At 35.2% G+C, this 17,099-nt stretch overlaps 1 protein-coding gene, 1 long non-coding RNA gene and 1 other non-coding gene across 3 annotated transcripts; all 3 read right to left on the bottom strand.

Moving 5' to 3' along the window:
• Positions 1–490: 490 nt before the first annotated feature.
• LOC119629650 (U6 spliceosomal RNA) lies at positions 491–597 on the bottom strand. The gene has a single exon (XR_005245590.1). It is a non-coding gene; the product is annotated as a U6 spliceosomal RNA (small nuclear RNA).
• A 3,866-nt stretch (positions 598–4,463) lies between these two features.
• LOC134200196 (uncharacterized) lies at positions 4,464–7,539 on the bottom strand. The gene is made up of 3 exons (XR_009975007.1): positions 7,403–7,539; positions 6,976–7,175; positions 4,464–6,186 (listed from the first exon to the last, which is right to left on the bottom strand). It is a non-coding gene; the product is annotated as an uncharacterized LOC134200196 (long non-coding RNA).
• A 735-nt stretch (positions 7,540–8,274) lies between these two features.
• LOC101739134 (E3 ubiquitin-protein ligase LRSAM1) lies at positions 8,275–16,386 on the bottom strand. Its single transcript, XM_012692576.4, has 2 exons — positions 14,035–16,386; positions 8,275–13,597 (listed from the first exon to the last, which is right to left on the bottom strand). Exon 1 carries the CDS (start codon positions 16,166–16,168, stop codon positions 14,048–14,050), a length of 2,121 nt encoding a protein of 706 aa, XP_012548030.1. The 5' UTR covers positions 16,169–16,386; the 3' UTR covers positions 8,275–13,597; positions 14,035–14,047.
• Between the last annotated feature and the right edge of the window lie 713 nt (positions 16,387–17,099).

The following is a 17,099-nucleotide window of genomic DNA, read 5'->3' as shown; positions in this document are numbered from 1 at the left end:
TGCCAGTCGACCCTAGGCCTGAGAGGGGATGTCGCGACCCGAGTGAGCCCCAAACCCACCGTGACCAAGATCGGTAGGTGAGGGGTACTCAGGTCGTACAGTGCCTCTATCGCTAGAGGGCACCGTAGCCCCTTGTGAACACACACGTCCAATACGTCCGGTTGGTACCGGGCCAACGTTGGAACGTGGGTGGGTTCATTGGGGCCGACCACGCAGTAGTCCCCCCTTTCGGCATCCTCGTACAATCGCCTTCCGGGCGGCGTGATGGTTCGGGAGCCCCAAGCGACATGTTTCGCATTGAGGTCCCCGACCACCAAGGCCGGATGGCGATCATGGTTCAAGGCCCGTCTAATATCGTCCTCGACAAAATCAGGACCCGGGGGTCGATACGCGGCATAAATCCGCAATTCGGCCCCCGGTACATGGACCCTCACCCCGACCGTTCTGGTAGAGGCGAAGGTCAGTAGCTCAAGCTCCTCGTGCACCACGTAAAAATGTGGAACGCTTCACGATTTTGCGTGTCATCCTTGCGCAGGGGCCATGCTAATCTTCTCTGTATCGTTCCAATTTTAGTATATGTACTGCCGAAGCAAGTACTCTTTGTGCGACAATAGTCACTCGTATTTAAAGTGGGGGTAGCTTAGTCATGAATTGTTATGAACACCGTCTTAAACAGCTGCTTACACGCGTTGTACTTACAATAGTCAACCAACGACGTAAATATTAAGGAAACGGATAACTTTAACTAATCTTATTTAACTAAATATAACATTAATGTTGCGCCGATATATATACCTATATAAGTGTTGTCTCAAATATATCGTGTTGTGTTTAATGTTTTTTATTGATTTAATGATTTTTTATGCATAATTAAAAAAAAACACTAATATTCTGCACCCGTGTGTATATTCTACCTAGTCAGGTCATAAATTCTGTCACATGTTTAATGTAAAATAATTGAAACAAGTTTATTCATTACGTAACCATTCATATACCAAAATGAACTTAATAAAACATAGATTCTTATGACACTAAAGTTTATTCAAAATGACCTCCGTGATTTTGAATACAGGCCTTCAATCTGCGCGGCCAGTCGTCTATCGCAGCACGAACGAGGTCCATGTCAATATCGGCGGCTGCCTTAATCAAGGATGTCTTGAGTGACTCCAAATTGGGATGAGGCTTTGAGCACGCCTTTTCCTCCAAGTGTTGCCATATCTTGTAATCTAACGGATTCAAATCTGGACTGGAGGAGGGCCAGTCTTCGTGCCGGATGAAGTCGATTTCACGCGCCGCCAGCCAATCTTGTGTGCTCTTCGCTCTATGAGCTGGCGCCGAATCTTGTTGGAATACTCAGTGCCTGTTATTGAACATGGTATGAGAAACAGGTTCAACAAGGTTCGTCAGGACTGTATTTTGATACACAACTGCATTCGTTTTTACACTTTTCTCACAAAAATGTACCTCTGTTAAGCCCCAATAAGAAACTCCCAACCATACCATGAGCGAGGATGGAAAATGACCTCGTTGGACACGCAGAATGCGGTTGCTCGCTTCTTCACTACTGTGTGCGTACACCTTATCATTTTGTTTGTTGTAGCTCTCTTCTACGGTAAAAAATTTTTCATCCGAAAAAAGAATTTCCCGATATTTTTTTCCCGCGTACCGCTTCAACAAAGCGCGGCATCTCTTCAGTCTCAGGTCCATTAGACGAGCATTCAAACGATGTCCTGTTTTTCTTCGATATGCCCGAAGCCCTAAGTCTTCATTTAACACCCTTTTCACCGTGGTTCTGCTTAACCCCATCTGAAGGGCCAACAGTTTCTGCTTACGTTTGGGATTTCATTGAATTCGCGCCTTCACAGCTTTTATCACTGCTGGAGTCCTAACAGACCGAGGGCGACCACTTCTTGACCTGTCATCTACACTAGAGTCTTCATTGTATCGTTTGATGGTACGATAAACGAATCTTTTGGTTATATTCAAATTTATCAGTATGTTAAAAATTTTAATTGGCGCGTAACCGCAACGATGCAACGCAATAACTGCAACACGGTCTTCTTTAAGCGTCCACTCCATATTTAAAAATGAGTAAAATTCTAAAAGTATACATTTTTATTTTCATGAACAATTCGAAATTCAAATTCAATAAACTTTTTTGTGGCCAGCATTCTAAAAGAAAAGTTTTTACTGTGTGACTATACTTATGACCTGACTAGTTATATAAGTGTGGCAAATTTCACACTCCTCCGTCCGCGCAATTTTCGTAAAAAGAGGTACAAAGTTTTTGCTTCACGTATTAATATATAGATATTATTGAAATTCAGAATAACATTTGAATACAGAGAATTGCATATACACATTTTTTGTTACAGTGTTGTAATCTATTTGCAGTAATAATTGTAATTTCCACAAACCGTGTCAATGTTTCCTATTCACATTATAATTAAACGCACACAGAATTGATTAGCATATACATTTACATCCACTTTGCAAGTAGATTAATGTTCGTAATTCATAGCCATATCGAAGTGGATCATCGTAATCCCAAATAATTAAGTTTTAACGTTGGAATACATTATTATGATTACTATGAGTATGCATACATATATAAATTAATAAATTTGTTTCTGTTTTCGATTTATTATTAGAAAAGTTGCTAATTAGACAATATGATATTTCACTGGTGGTAGGACCTCTTGGGAGTCCGCACGGGTAGGTACCACCACCCCGCCTATTTCCGCCGTGAAGCAGTAATGCGTTTCGGTTCGAAGGGTGGGGTAGCCGTTGTAACTATACTGAGATCTTAGAACTTATATCTCGAGGTGGGTGGCGCATTTACGTTGTAGATGTCTATGGGCTCCAGTAACCACTTAACACCAGGTGGGCTGTGAGCTCGTCCATCCATCCAAGAAAAAAAAAAAAAAAATGAAACCATTATTGCTTACAAATTTTAATGCCTTGTATACAATTAATAAAGTCTACATAGGACGTAATTCATATATTAAGAAACAAACTTTTTGTGTAATCCTTCATTTTTAATTAGCAAAACAATCATAGTTGATGACTACCGTAGAGCAACAGAATTGGCACGTGCAAGAATATTTCTTTGCTAATATTTAATTAATTCACTCTAATTGACACACCTTTTGCTATTGCTGCACACATGTACATGATTATTTATGTCTACGGGCTACTATAACCACTTAGCACGCGGTGAGCCCTGACCTCGACCAACTATAAAGTGCAAAAAAATTATTAAAAAAAAACATTGTATTTAAGTTTTTATTGTTTGTTATATAATATATAGTTAAGTAGTATTTAAATAAATACTTTTTTATTCACAAAAATGTTTTAACCCTTTTCTTATAATAGAAGGATTACTAGTAGTCCGGAGGCCTTTCCAGTTTCGCCAGGATAGGTGGGCGAACAAAGGCTCAACCGGGAGGGGTGGGATTAGCTAACAGCTACCCAAGCGCCTCCAAAGGAGACCTAACAACTCGAGAGCAGCTGCTTCGCGAATGAATCTACTGCCGGATCGGAATCGCGACCCCTTGAGAAGATCCGGCGAGAAACTGAGCGGGCTAATGCATGGGTTAGGTTGCATGTCGAACTCTTTGCCGAGATCGATGAGTACGGTTACCGGGGTCTCCAAACCTACTCCTAGCCTTAGAGCCGAAGGCGTCTAATGCAAGAGTTATTGGATCTGATGGATCCGTAATGACGTGCGTTTCAAAACCCTAATTACTGATGGGCATATTGTAATTCCTAACGGGTAGATATCACAAATCTACCTATTTCTACCGCGAAGCTGTCATGTGTACCGACTTGAGCAGCCGCTTATTAAAATAACATTCAAACATAACTACCAAGTCTGGAGCTAGAGCGGTATTCACCTTGAAATGTCTAATTAAACGTGGATTATTGGATTGTTGTTGTATTCTAACGAATCAATAGTCTATAAATTATTGATGATATACTTTCTAATACCTAGTACGTTTTCCACTTGAAATAAACAACTTTAAAAGTATTTGAGGAAGCTTTTGTGTTGTATTATTGAGTAAAATGGGTCAAGTTGACCGGAAATCTAGTTGTCCTCGGCGCGAAACCGACATGAATTTCCTTTACTGGCGTTTAATCGAAAACGAGTAAATCAGTTTTTGAACAAAAAAATGTTACCTTTCCTACGTAGTGCTTAAGAATGGTTATTTGTTATTGTTGAGGTTTTCAATAAAAGGAGACCAGTAGTGTTCTTAGACAATTATATTCACGGAAAGAGAAAGAGGGAACCATGACAGACATATTTAAACAAGTAACCATAGACTAATATAAATCAGTATTATAAAATTACCATAGATTACAACACGCCTCCTTCAATTTATAATCCTGATTTCTTACATTCACACTAATAAACAAAGATTATTTTATACTATGTATACTAAAATAATTTTAACCCTGCCCTATTTTTCAAGAAAGTAGTCTTATCTCAGTTATATTGTCTAGATTGTTTGTAAATAGTTTGATGAACAAACTGAAGGCCAACTTAGTGTTAAGTGGTTAGATACTTTTATATATCAGTATATTTAAGATAGTTGCATATGAGTCGTCTATTATCAAAGGTGGCAATCTGTGCATTTGAACAAAAAAATGTTATTGATATGTCAATACAGATTGATTTGAATATAATCGTCTCCTTCAAAGAATACGGTTCAAAACCTGCATTAAATAAAGGTTAATACTTAAACTGTTATTTATGTAAGATGTCGTTCAGAAGAGTTTTGTGACTGCCAATGGAATACAAAGTCAATAATTCGTTTTTCTGATTTACCAATAATTGTCCAAAAGTCACATTGCCGGCTTTGATACTAGTCGACTCATATAGTCTTAATAAACTGCCAGAAAGGAAATTGTTAGCGCCTACTAAATTTAAAGGAGCAATGTTGAAATTTTTATTTATGTTTACCTACACCATTACACTTTAATTAATCGCCGTGCCAAGCTAACTTGTACGCAACATAAAAATTGCGAATAATTTTGCATAAAAACCTGTATAAAGAAAATACAAGCGTGACATTGATTTGGAAGTTTTATTCAAGAAACCCAAGCATCCAACAAAAATATATATATTTTAAATTAAAACCAACAAAATCATTTAAAGAACCATATATGTACCTACTAAAGCGAAAAAGCCTGAAGCAAACTCAAAACTTTGTTCCACAAACCTTCTGTAGGGTTTTAACTACCTATACCACAACTCCTAAATCTATCATATGATGTTACTAAACAATTTATGGGATTTAGTTCAGTGGTGTTCCATGTTGAAAAGCTATACGGATTAATTCCATTCTATCCATTAGTAAAACATACCAAAGCTGGTATTTTTATTATTGGTAATTCGTCAAAATTATTTCGCACATAAATTTCATTTTCCAAATTTAAGCTAACATTTGAATTTAAATTAAAGTTTAAAATCACATAGATAATTTTAACTGTAATTTATCTGCGATATAATCAGAATAAATGTAAATTAGCCGGGGTCGACCGTTGCACGACTCTGCACGAATAATGATTGCAGCTAATTACATTCTATGCTTATTACATTACTCACTAACTATATTCATTTAAACCTCGTTTAAAAAGTAATTAGATTAATTAACCTCAACCGAAATAGCGTCAAATGTTTTAATTAAAAAAAAAAGGTTGAGTAACCGAATAATTTCTGAGCGAATTAGATTCATATGTGTATTTTTATACTATTACCAAATTTGCGTGTCCCTTTTGATGAGAGCACATTAAGAACATATTTTTTATTACTTGATGCCCAGACCACACGTCCTATAAAGACAAATAAATGTTGCCTGTTAAAATAAAGTACACGTAACGTTTTATTCATTTCCGACCACAGAATATACTATATAGTTATCGTAAAAAGGCATGTAGATACGGTCCCACAATTTTATTCAATCAGGTCTCTGGTAATACAAGAATTCGAACCAATTCCGTTGGAAAATGAAAACATAATATAAGAAAGGATGTAGACTCCGGTTTTAGTTTCATTACAGATATTGAATCGCGAGCTCGTTTCAATTCAATTTCCTCGTTCCAGCGTTTCTTCGTCGAACTACACTTATTTCCATACTTATCTAAGAATAGTTCACAGGCTATCATAAGCTTGTATGTAGGTACCTAATGGAAAAATTTACAACTATTCTAATGCATAATCGACAGTGCGTTTCCAAAGACCTTTTTTGCCACGTACCATCCGGTTTTGGGATGAACTCTCCTCCACGGTGTTTTCCGAGCGCTATGACATGTCCTTTTTCAAACGAGATTTGCGGAGAGTACTTAATGGTAGCGGCTTAGTGGCAGCGGCTTAGCTCTGCCCCTGACATTGCTGACGTCCATGAGTGACGGTGACCACTTTCCATCAGGTGGGCCGTATGCTCGTCTACCAACAAAGGCAATAAAAAAAAGTTTGGTTTTTTATGACTAAGACATGCAATCCTCGCAGCTGTGTAAAAAGGTTAGAGGCGCTTAGGCATTTTTACGCATTATTTTTCGATATTAAGTCGACCTATACGAGAGAGTTATAGTAAACCCACACGGCTTGGTATAATTAAACTGTCTGTTTCTGCCATGAAGCTGTTATGCGCTCCGATTTTGATGGTGGCACTGTCGAGATATAGCTGTGACTTCAAACTCAGGCCACAGGGTGGATAGCGGCATTCACAACTGTGTGATATTCAGTCTTCGGTAGCCCTTTAACGCCAAGTGAGTCCTATGCTGGTCCACCCATCTAGAGCCTGATATATAAAAGATTGCGGTAACCTTAATAATTGAAAGCCCTTAAAAATGTACACACTATCCTGATAACAAATGATCATCGGAGACGAACGGAAAAAAATCATACCAAAAAATGCTTTTCTCTATAAACTCCAACCACTGTAGCAAAATGTGATTTTAAACTGTTCATACCGATCTTCCATCTTACAGGTCCTGACATGCGTTTTCGACGCCCCCACTACGACGCGATCGGAATAAAAATGCCATTGTATTTATTCTACCACTGTTGACTCGGCATTCGTGCTGCGAGCACCGCTTTTAGACACTCTTTTCAAAAGCTTCCACGCAAACATAAATGTCAGCAAAGCTGTCTTCAGAAGTTTCTTTGATGTCTGATTAAAAGAAATAAATTATTTTATAGGATCTATGTATTACAGGCGTTGTTTTAATGAAATTGATAATTCGTCCTCGAGTTGTGCGACGAGATTCATATTGCGGGATCTATGGGCCCCATTAACCGCTTAGGACCAGGTGCGTCGTGACTTGGTCGCCCGCGTAACCCAATTCAATAGAGACAGTGATATAGAATTTATCTTAATTGCAATTAAATCCCTTTTACCATCCACAATCAGGGCCCTCCATTTCGAATGGTTTTTGAACAGTCGTATGAACATAATCTAATCGAAACGACAGTCAATTATATTTATATGGAGGAATATAAATAAAATTGACTGACTTGGCTTGCCAATCGATTTGGCACATTTTCAGAATAAATCTGAAGTAGTTTTGTTGTCTTTGGTACGTTCAACTCCCCGTGTTTTTAAAGAGGGTTTTATGTTTTGATCTCATCAATATTCACTGCATTATTTTAGTGTTTAGTCGTTCTGACTGATGTAGCACTGAATTGGAGATCTATTTGACTTAGCCTTTGCTCGCCCATCTGTCCTGCTGAAACTGGAAAGGCCTACGGGCCACCAGTAATCCTTCAATCATAATAAAAAGATCGACTTGGGGCAAATGGTTATATGAGGAAGGGACGTTCTAAGAAAACTTGAATGAAATGTATGAAAGAGGACATGAAAGAGAAGGGTGTCTGCACTCACATGGCATATAATAGGCTAAAATCGAAAAAGAGCACATACTACACCAACCCAGCGTAATGCTGGATAAGGACAAGGCGAAGAATGTTTAAATAAAATTCAATATTTCGTTCTCCCCAATGCGTTCCTAAGCCATTCATCCAAATGTGATGAAACTTAGTATTTGTTAGCGCTCCAAAGAATGTTACTGTCATAGTACCATCGACGTACGATTAGTAGTGAGCGATTATGTTCCAAAAAATCATTCCATTAAATGCGATAGTGACAGTGATATCGAAGCATAAATGAGTTTTGAGTAGTTTAAAATAAATTACTTATTTATTAAATAAATAAATGTTTACATAAAAATTAAATTAATTCTTGAGGGAGTTTGTGAAATGAAATTGAAAAATGTGCCAAATAAATTTATTTGAAACAATGTGACAAGAATCGCAAAATTATAGTAAAATATCCAATCACAAATGTTTTATGTTTCACATTAAAGGTAGAATTCTTAATTGGCAGATAAAAAATTATCCATGAAGTTAATTATAAGTTGAATATATCTATTGCATTGTTTTATTCATTCGTACTTAATGTTAATTCGGTTATGGTAGAACAAATACTATTTTTATCTCATGAATAATTTTTGACTGACGTTGGAATAACTTGCCATAAAACACCAAGGAACTAGCCATATTAAATAAAACATAATATACATTAATTTAAGGTAAAACCATAATAAATTTTTAAATCAACATGGTTTACTATTTTGGTTAGCATGATTAATTATCTTTCAAAGGTGTACATTCAGTTTCACTTTGCTGAAAATAAAATTATTACGTGTTAAAAATCAGTGCTCTAAAGTTTTTAAATTGCGAGAATTAATTTTTCAAAAATATATTATTAGATGCACTAGCTATGTTTAGTTCTGACAAAGAATCGATACTCAACTATAGTTGATCACTGACACCTCAGAATTTCGATTCTATGTATCACATTTTATCTTTTGCTTTTTACTGACAATTTAAAAACAAATTACCTATTTCTAAAATTTTCATTACGAATACTAAATCTCATAGATAGGTACTAAAAATATATTAAAAGAAACGATTGAAAAACAGAAGAGAAATTGGTAATTAAATGTCTTTTTAAAGAAAAAAATTAACTCTAAAAATTGCCAACAGCTTTTAAACAAAAGAAAATCGGTGGACGAGCAGCCGGTCAAAACTTAACTGCTTTGACTGCGCTTGTTAATATGTAGATTCCATGGCATAAAACCTATTATTTAATTAAATATTATTAATTACGTTTAAATATAAATTATTGCTATAATATGAAGTAACAATTTGATGACTAAGCAAAATACACAATACTACATAATTCAGATCGATACATTACTCCTTTTGTTCATCGACTGCATAATTGTTACAAATAATAATTTAATGAGAAATAAATACCAACTGTTAACATGTCGCTAAACAAATGAATAATTAATAAACAAAGACATCCCTTTGCACTTAATCTGTTAAAGCTCTTAAATATTTGGCTCAATGTTCGACGCCTTTTGTTCTAATATACACAATGGCCGCTTTGACTCTGTAGAACTATCATATTTTCATGGTTTTTTTGAAACATTCAACCAAGTTATAGTTAATAAAAAACTCGGTCTAGGTTATAGGTACATCCCCCCGGTGAAGGTCAAGGGGCGACCTGAGGGGGGTAGAGGCCGGGCGGCGCGCTACCACCACTCTAGCGCGCTGCCAAGGAGATTCGAAAGAGCAACCGGTTGAGGGTGTATCGCGTCCCGACCCGGCAGGCTGGTTCTGGTCCAGCGGGGTTTTCCGGGACACCAGCGGCACCGTCTGGGCGGCCTGACGGTCTGCCGTACCGAGACGGCCGACGTTTCAGAGCCTTCGATTCGCCTCGAAGGCTCCGTCAGCTGGGCGTCCTTGGGGTGAGCCGCGCTGTCTGGTTGCAGTGTTGACCGCGGTAACCCCCCTACCTCATCCGGGTTCTGGCCACGGAGGGGATCGGACGCTTGGGCAAAGAGTGCAGAGGAGTCGTTTAGTGGCTAGGGCCCTGAAAACATCCTTGAGCCCGCGGTCTCGCAGTCGCGGACCAGTCCCACATACCCCGCGCGCCCCTTAGGCGCAAGGACCTCGTAAGAGGTTCGGCCCACGGCCAAAAAAAAAAAAGGTTATAGGTACATACATAACCATACGACAAGATTGAGTAAAGCCAAAGATTTTTGTTCATTAGTGTTAATTGTGGCTTGAGCACGATTCATTGCAAGCACAAAACGTATCTCACTGTCGGAAATATTGCGCGCCATTAACTTGAGCACTTCCTGGAACGGGACTACCAATTCAAATAATTGAACAAAGTGAACTGATTTATCCATTAGGAATTAAACTTGATTTTATTCACATCCGCATTTTATCTTTTTATCTCAATCAATTTTACGTGGCTTCAGGACAGCCGAGATCAACATAGGTATACTGTTATTACAACCATAACATATTCGGAAGACAATATTAATTGTTAATCCAAATATCGTTTGACGATCTTATTCAATATGTGTCACCGGAGCTTTATAAATATGTAAAATTCATGTAATATAATTCAATATAGTCTTATACTTTTATAATGAACTAACTATCTTTCTACGAGCATTTTAATTCCCGTTTTCCAATTCCTATACCCAGCAGTGGCATCAAAAGCAAAATTACATTCTTTCTCGGGGCTCAAAAATGTACAATAATAATTCCAAATTAGTCAATATCCAAAATAGTCAATATCGGTCTAGTGGTTTGACAAGAAAACGTACGTACCTACAAGAAACGAATCCTAAAAACTGCTGGTTTTTGTTCTCCTGTTTCTATTCCACTCTTTTTTATATTCTTTATATTGTTCTTGCTTTTCTTCAATGAAACAGATGCATTGAATTTTAGTATTATTGATATTGATAACCTTAAAGCTCCGATAACTGCTTTTATTGGCAAGGATTAACCAATATTTCTTATATTTTGCACAATCCGATTGAATAATAATGCGATTTTTTTGTATTGCATTAGAGATTAGCGCGGTGAAATTCTGTAACGTTTTGTTAAACTATGATAAAGTTTTGGTCTCGGGAGCCCAAAAGATTCCCTAAGCGCTTTAAAATTAATCAATAAACTTCAATTTAAGCAATTACAATTATTATAATACAATTGCACAATTAAACAATATTTTTTATTAAGTTTAGTCTCAGGAACAATTATATTTTGAACAGATATTCCTTTTTGCATTTTTACCGTACGTTTTGAAATATTTTTATGCGTACCTTAACGTATGTACTCACAGCCGTTTTCATCAACATTCGAATATGTACACTCTATAGTTAAACACAATACAGTGATACAAATATATAAATAGTAAGGTACCAAGGCACAATCCGTTAGATTGACAAAGAGTCTTAATAAGATTCAGGACATTTCCGAGCGATTTTAGAAATGTATGAACCGCAAAAATAGTAGTGTCCGGTGGATGTGATCTTTTTTCCCTACCTATTAGGCAAGAGCAAGGTAGCAAAAAGTGATCGGCGCGGTGACAACGACCGCACTTACTTTCACACTCTACCAGTTGTGAGAGTTTTTAACTTCTCGATCTCGCCTAAAAGTTTTCTTTTTTTTATGATTGAAGGATTACTGGTGGCCCTGAGGCCGGCGAGAAACTCAGCGGGCTGATGTTTAGGTTAGGGTTGCACGTCGAACTCTTTGCCGAGTTCCACGAGTATGGCTACTGGGGTCCCTAAACCGGCTCCTAGTGTGAGAGCTGTAGGCGTCTAATGCAAGGGTTATTGGATATCAGATCCAAATGATCCAATAACCCTAGCATATGATCCGTAAGGACAAAAATTATCTCAAATTTGTATGGATTTGGAACAGCGCCCCTACATTTACCGCTAGGGCGCTAAGCACACAGGCCAGGTGAAATCAAGGGTTACTGTATCAGAAATTCAGCGACGACATATTTTAATAAATAACTTTTTTATTACCAGTAAAGTACTTAAATGAATAGTCTCTGTTTTTTGCCTATCTACCTACCGGTCTTAAGCCAGAAGACATGGCTGCTTAGTAGTAGAAATGGATAGAATGCGTGATACCGTGTGAGCATAAAACACGCTCCTGTCCTGGTGAAACTAAAAAGGCCTACGGGCCAACAGTAATCCCACAAACATAAAAAAACGCGCTATAATCTTAGTCCGATCTGTAGAACTTAACAAGAAACTCCTGATTTGGTAATATAATAAGCTTAGTTGATATATGCGCCGCCTAACAAAACAATAATACTATGCAGTGAGTAAAAATACAATCGAAATAACACAAGCTAATGAATATAATATCTCAATCCGAGTAGTTACAATGAGCGTAAGTAATTTAGATTATAGTAACACGTTATTAAGTAATTTTTAAAAACAACATGATATTTATTGTAGGGAAATATTATTACCTTCAAACTATGTTACTAAACGTTATTTTAAAACAATATGTAATTACTATATGAAAAAAGTTACTATAATAATATTATAGCGTAATTAATATTATTTAACTTCTCATATTTCATTATTAAACCAGTAGTACCTATATTTTAAAAACTTGCTCCTGGGATATTTAATTGGTATAAAGTTAGTATATTTTTTTTGCTTATTAACTTTATTGCCCACCTGATGTTAAGTGATTATCGTCGCCTATGGATATCACAATTTTCAGAGACACAAGTCGCCCCACCATTTAATTCCTCAGAGCAGTACCCAAGAAACACGCATTAAAACACAGAGATGACAAGTCTCTATGTTGACTCAAAGTTTCCAAGCTTTTTATAATAAAATGTTTTGCTATTGTGGATTATAGTTTCATAATAAATAACTGTGGTAGGTGATATACCATATACCAAATATGGTAATATAATATAGATATTTCAAAAATAACCTACTCCATATTACCAATACACCTGATTACAAAAGTGTGAATCAGTTCCGCGGTTAGCCACCAATAAGCCCTTGTACAATCAATAAGTTTAAAATAACCATTCTTGAATACGATATACTCTATCAATGTACAAGCACCCATTTAGCAGATAGTAACAGCAAATCTGCAGAAACTGTATACAATTACTCTGAAGCATTTTTTTTTACTTAATCAATAACATGAAATTGAGTACAATAATAATTATTTTTTAATAACAAATGAGGCAAATTTTATAATAGCGAAATACCAAAATAGTGGCATCTTGCAAGGAATATATGCATTTCTTAATATAACAATTTTAATGTTCTTTATAATTTAAAAATTATTAAAAATGGTACAGGCCCAAAGTTAATGTTTGAATTTGTATAATACCTCACTAATTAACATTTTTGGTTTGGGTTTTCTCACAAATACATCATTGCATTATAAACATTTAAAACATTTTCCTGTTTTATTTATAGTCATAATTGATAATTACAGTATAACTCATCAATATTATGATTTGTATTATCTTTAATATTTTAAATACCCTTCAAAATTGAGGACTACACTTTTCTTCTCAATTCAGTATTATTATTTTTCTCATCAATGTTCATAAATAATATGAAAAGCATAATGATATCTTATCAAAATTACTAAAGATTAGTGACTTCTTTGAATCCTTTCCATTCTCCACAATGCTTCAAGATATTCAAGTTAATTCATTTGTTTTTTGAGATCCTGAAATAAAAATATAATCATTAAGTATATAGATTTGTTTTTCAGTCCACATATATAATATACACATTATTCTCATATCTCATAATATACAAAAAACATTTTCATGCATAGAGAAGTAAATTTTATTTATTTAATATATTTATTTAAATATTATATTTTAATAAACTTAATATAAATAATTAATTATAATAAAATATAATACATTAATTAATATATTGAATTTTTATTGTCGCTGAAATAGGCATTAAATTTTTCACCACATCAACGCTACTATTAGGTTTTACAATATATTCAGAAATTCAGAGAAAAAAGTAAGTTAGTAAATAAATATTTGTTTATTCAAAATCTGAATACAAGTTTCCTTGTGATAATTGCTCCATTACAAAAACATGAATTGAACAATAATTTAGAACAAATACAGAAAATACAATGCCTACCTGATTCAAGGTTTCATGCCATCATAACTTTGATTGTCCTTTCAATACTACATCTGCACATGGGACAATCTTCAACACCTCCCCCGCAATCTTTACAGCAACACATGTGACCACATGGTATGAACACCACCTCACATTTTGCATCCATACAAATCACGCACTCCGATTCCAGAGTAGATTCTTCAACTACATTTACAACTCCAGTACAATTGTTCTCATCGACATCCTCTATTGGAGCACTTGGTTGTATAGATGTTGGTTGTTCATAATTAGCATTAGAATTTTCAGAATTTTTGATACCAATGTAAAAGTTGATTGCTCTCATAATTGCATCTCTGTCAGCTGAAAGTGAAACTCCACTCTCTTTCAATTTTTCCAATGTTATATTACTTAATACATCACCAGAAAACAAAAATTTAACCAAAAATGGTAAACAGTGTATAACACCTTCTTGTAGCAAGTAGTTAGCAAAAACTGGATCTAAACATTTACCAACATCTAACAAAGTCTTTGGGGCAGATTCTATCAACTTTTGGTAGTTTTTCAACCAAAAGTCATTCGTTTGGCTTTTTTCATTTTCCATTTCTTTTACAGTTTGAATTAGCTGCTTCCTCCGTTTATTTTGTTGATTGAAGAGATCATCCAAAAAGTTCACAAGTTGCACTCTCTGGTTTAGCAACTCATTGTAGTTATATGCTATATGTAATTTCTTCTTCTCTTGTTCTATAACACTCAGCCTGGCAAGGTGAGATGAGATCAAGGATATTTCTTGATTCAAACTCCAACTTCTAGCATCCACCCTTTCCAGCAAAGAGGCAACAATAGCTTTTTGGATATCTTGATCTTCAAGAAACTGTTGCACTAATACTGTCCTTGATTGATCTTTAGCTTTAATTAAATCTGTTACTTTATCAGCTATTTCTGCATCTTGCATCAACATGCTCTGCTTAATATTATTCAAAGAGTCTTCATAATGTTTTTTAGAATATTGTATTGACCTGTCTTCCTCCAGGAGCATTTCCATTGCTTTCAAAATCTCAGATTTCTTTACATTATCATAATTTTGTTTGGTTATTTCAAGCAGCCTTTCATGCTCTGCCTGTTCATGAGCAAGCTGTTGCTGAATTATTTCTGGTTTCAAGTATTCAAATTGAATGAAATTATTAACCAAACATTCTATTTCTTTTTCATCATCTTGAATGGCCTTAATCAGTCTTTGTCTTTCTGTCTCCCTCTGTTCATGAACTTTAGCTATTTCAGAGTCTAACTCTAATTGTTCTTGTAGAACCTTTGACAAGAATTTTTCTCTTTGTTCTTTAGCTATTTTGTGTATCTTGTTCTCTTGAGCGACAATAGAAGCTTCTTGTTCTTCCCAAGTAGTAGAATGTGCTTTAGCAAACGGATCCAATAGAGAATTAGATGTTCTAATCGAAAACACTTCAATTTCTTCAGCAGCTGGGGAATATTCCACATTCATCTTATTACATAAATACCTCATTATTTCTCTTGTTCCCTGCTGACAAATCTCAACTGGAGGAAAAGTAATATATTCCATATCCAATTCCAAGCAAATCAAATTCCTTGCAAAACATAATTCAGGACATATTTCTGTTAATTCTCTGTTACCAGTAATGTTCAATTTTCTTAAATATTTCAATTTGCCAAGAACTGGTGTAAGACTTTTTAGTTTATTATTCGAAACATCCAAAACTTGCAAGTTCTCCATGTATTGAATATTGTCTGTTATATTCTTTAGCATATTATCACTAACATACAACTCAGTAACATTAACTAAATATTTTATGTCACTGGGAAGATGAGAAAATTTGTTAGAACTAATGTTGAGCACTTTAATAAGATACAAATCAGACAACTGGCCGCCGTCTTCCAAGGAATGTAAATCGTTTTTGTGTAAATATATATATTCTTTTCTGTAGACCTTGCAAATAGAATACGTGCCGGACGGTATTTGTCGCAAATTACAATCAGAAAGGTCGAATTCGGGCTCCGGGGACTCTTTGGCAACATACAGCTTCCTTTCCAATTTAGCTCTATCATCGTCAGCTATATTGTTTGAAGATCTCCCGAACAACGACATAGTCGCTTCCTGTATGCAAGATGCAGCACAACCCATTAACAGGCAAATAATAAGTCTCAAAATAAAAAGCCGATGATAATCCAGCCGTCACCTAAACTTGGTACACATAGCCGTGATCTTGCGCACTTTCAATTTATACATGTACTATCTGATTAGCTTATCAAATCTACAATAATAGATTAAATTAATTTGTATTTCGAAAATGGACTGCATGAAGTCCATTTGTTGTTTTGTTTTTATAAATGCAAAAATCGGACATTGACGTTTTTTGACAGTATTAGTATGTTCATTTTTCTTAAACAGAAATGGCGAAGGGCAAACAACACACTATCCATTTATTATCTATGACACTACATTATAATAATATATCCTAATATCTTATATTTTATATCTATATATATATATATATATATATATATATATTATATCTATATATATATATATATATTATATCTATATATATAATAATCTTTTATTTTATAATTTAAGTTAAATCGTGTCTATTATTCCTGTAATAATACGAAAATTTAAGCGGGTGGAATTAAATGAAGGGAAAAATTCCATAAAGTTTGTGTAAAGATGTATGTGATTTTTGATGAATACCCGAAGTGCGGCTACACTTAGTTCTAGCCGGCTAAAACTAGGTATAGCTGCACGTCGGTTTTTAAACCTAAGTGTAACAGATAATTACGTTCACGGCTAATATTAGGTGTAGCCGATTTCATTTGGTTAAAACTAGGTATTGCCTTCTTTATGCTGGCTACAACTAAATGTAGCCAACCCTACGTGGTTAAAACTAGGTTTTATTCTTCGTATTGGTTCAACCTACAATAAAACAAGCTACAATCAAGGAACGTTGTTATTTATTTGAAAAAGTAAACATTATAGAAATTTTTAGAATAACACAATTGAAATTATAATCATCTTTATAAACTTAAACACTCTACGCAAGAATCAACAATCAAAT

Source organism: Bombyx mori, chromosome 15 (assembly GCF_030269925.1).
Source record: "Bombyx mori chromosome 15, ASM3026992v2".
Lineage (NCBI taxonomy): Eukaryota > Metazoa > Arthropoda > Insecta > Lepidoptera > Bombycidae > Bombyx > Bombyx mori.
The sequence above is the reverse complement of the archived record's forward strand: the minus strand, read 5'-3'. Positions and strand labels throughout refer to the sequence as shown.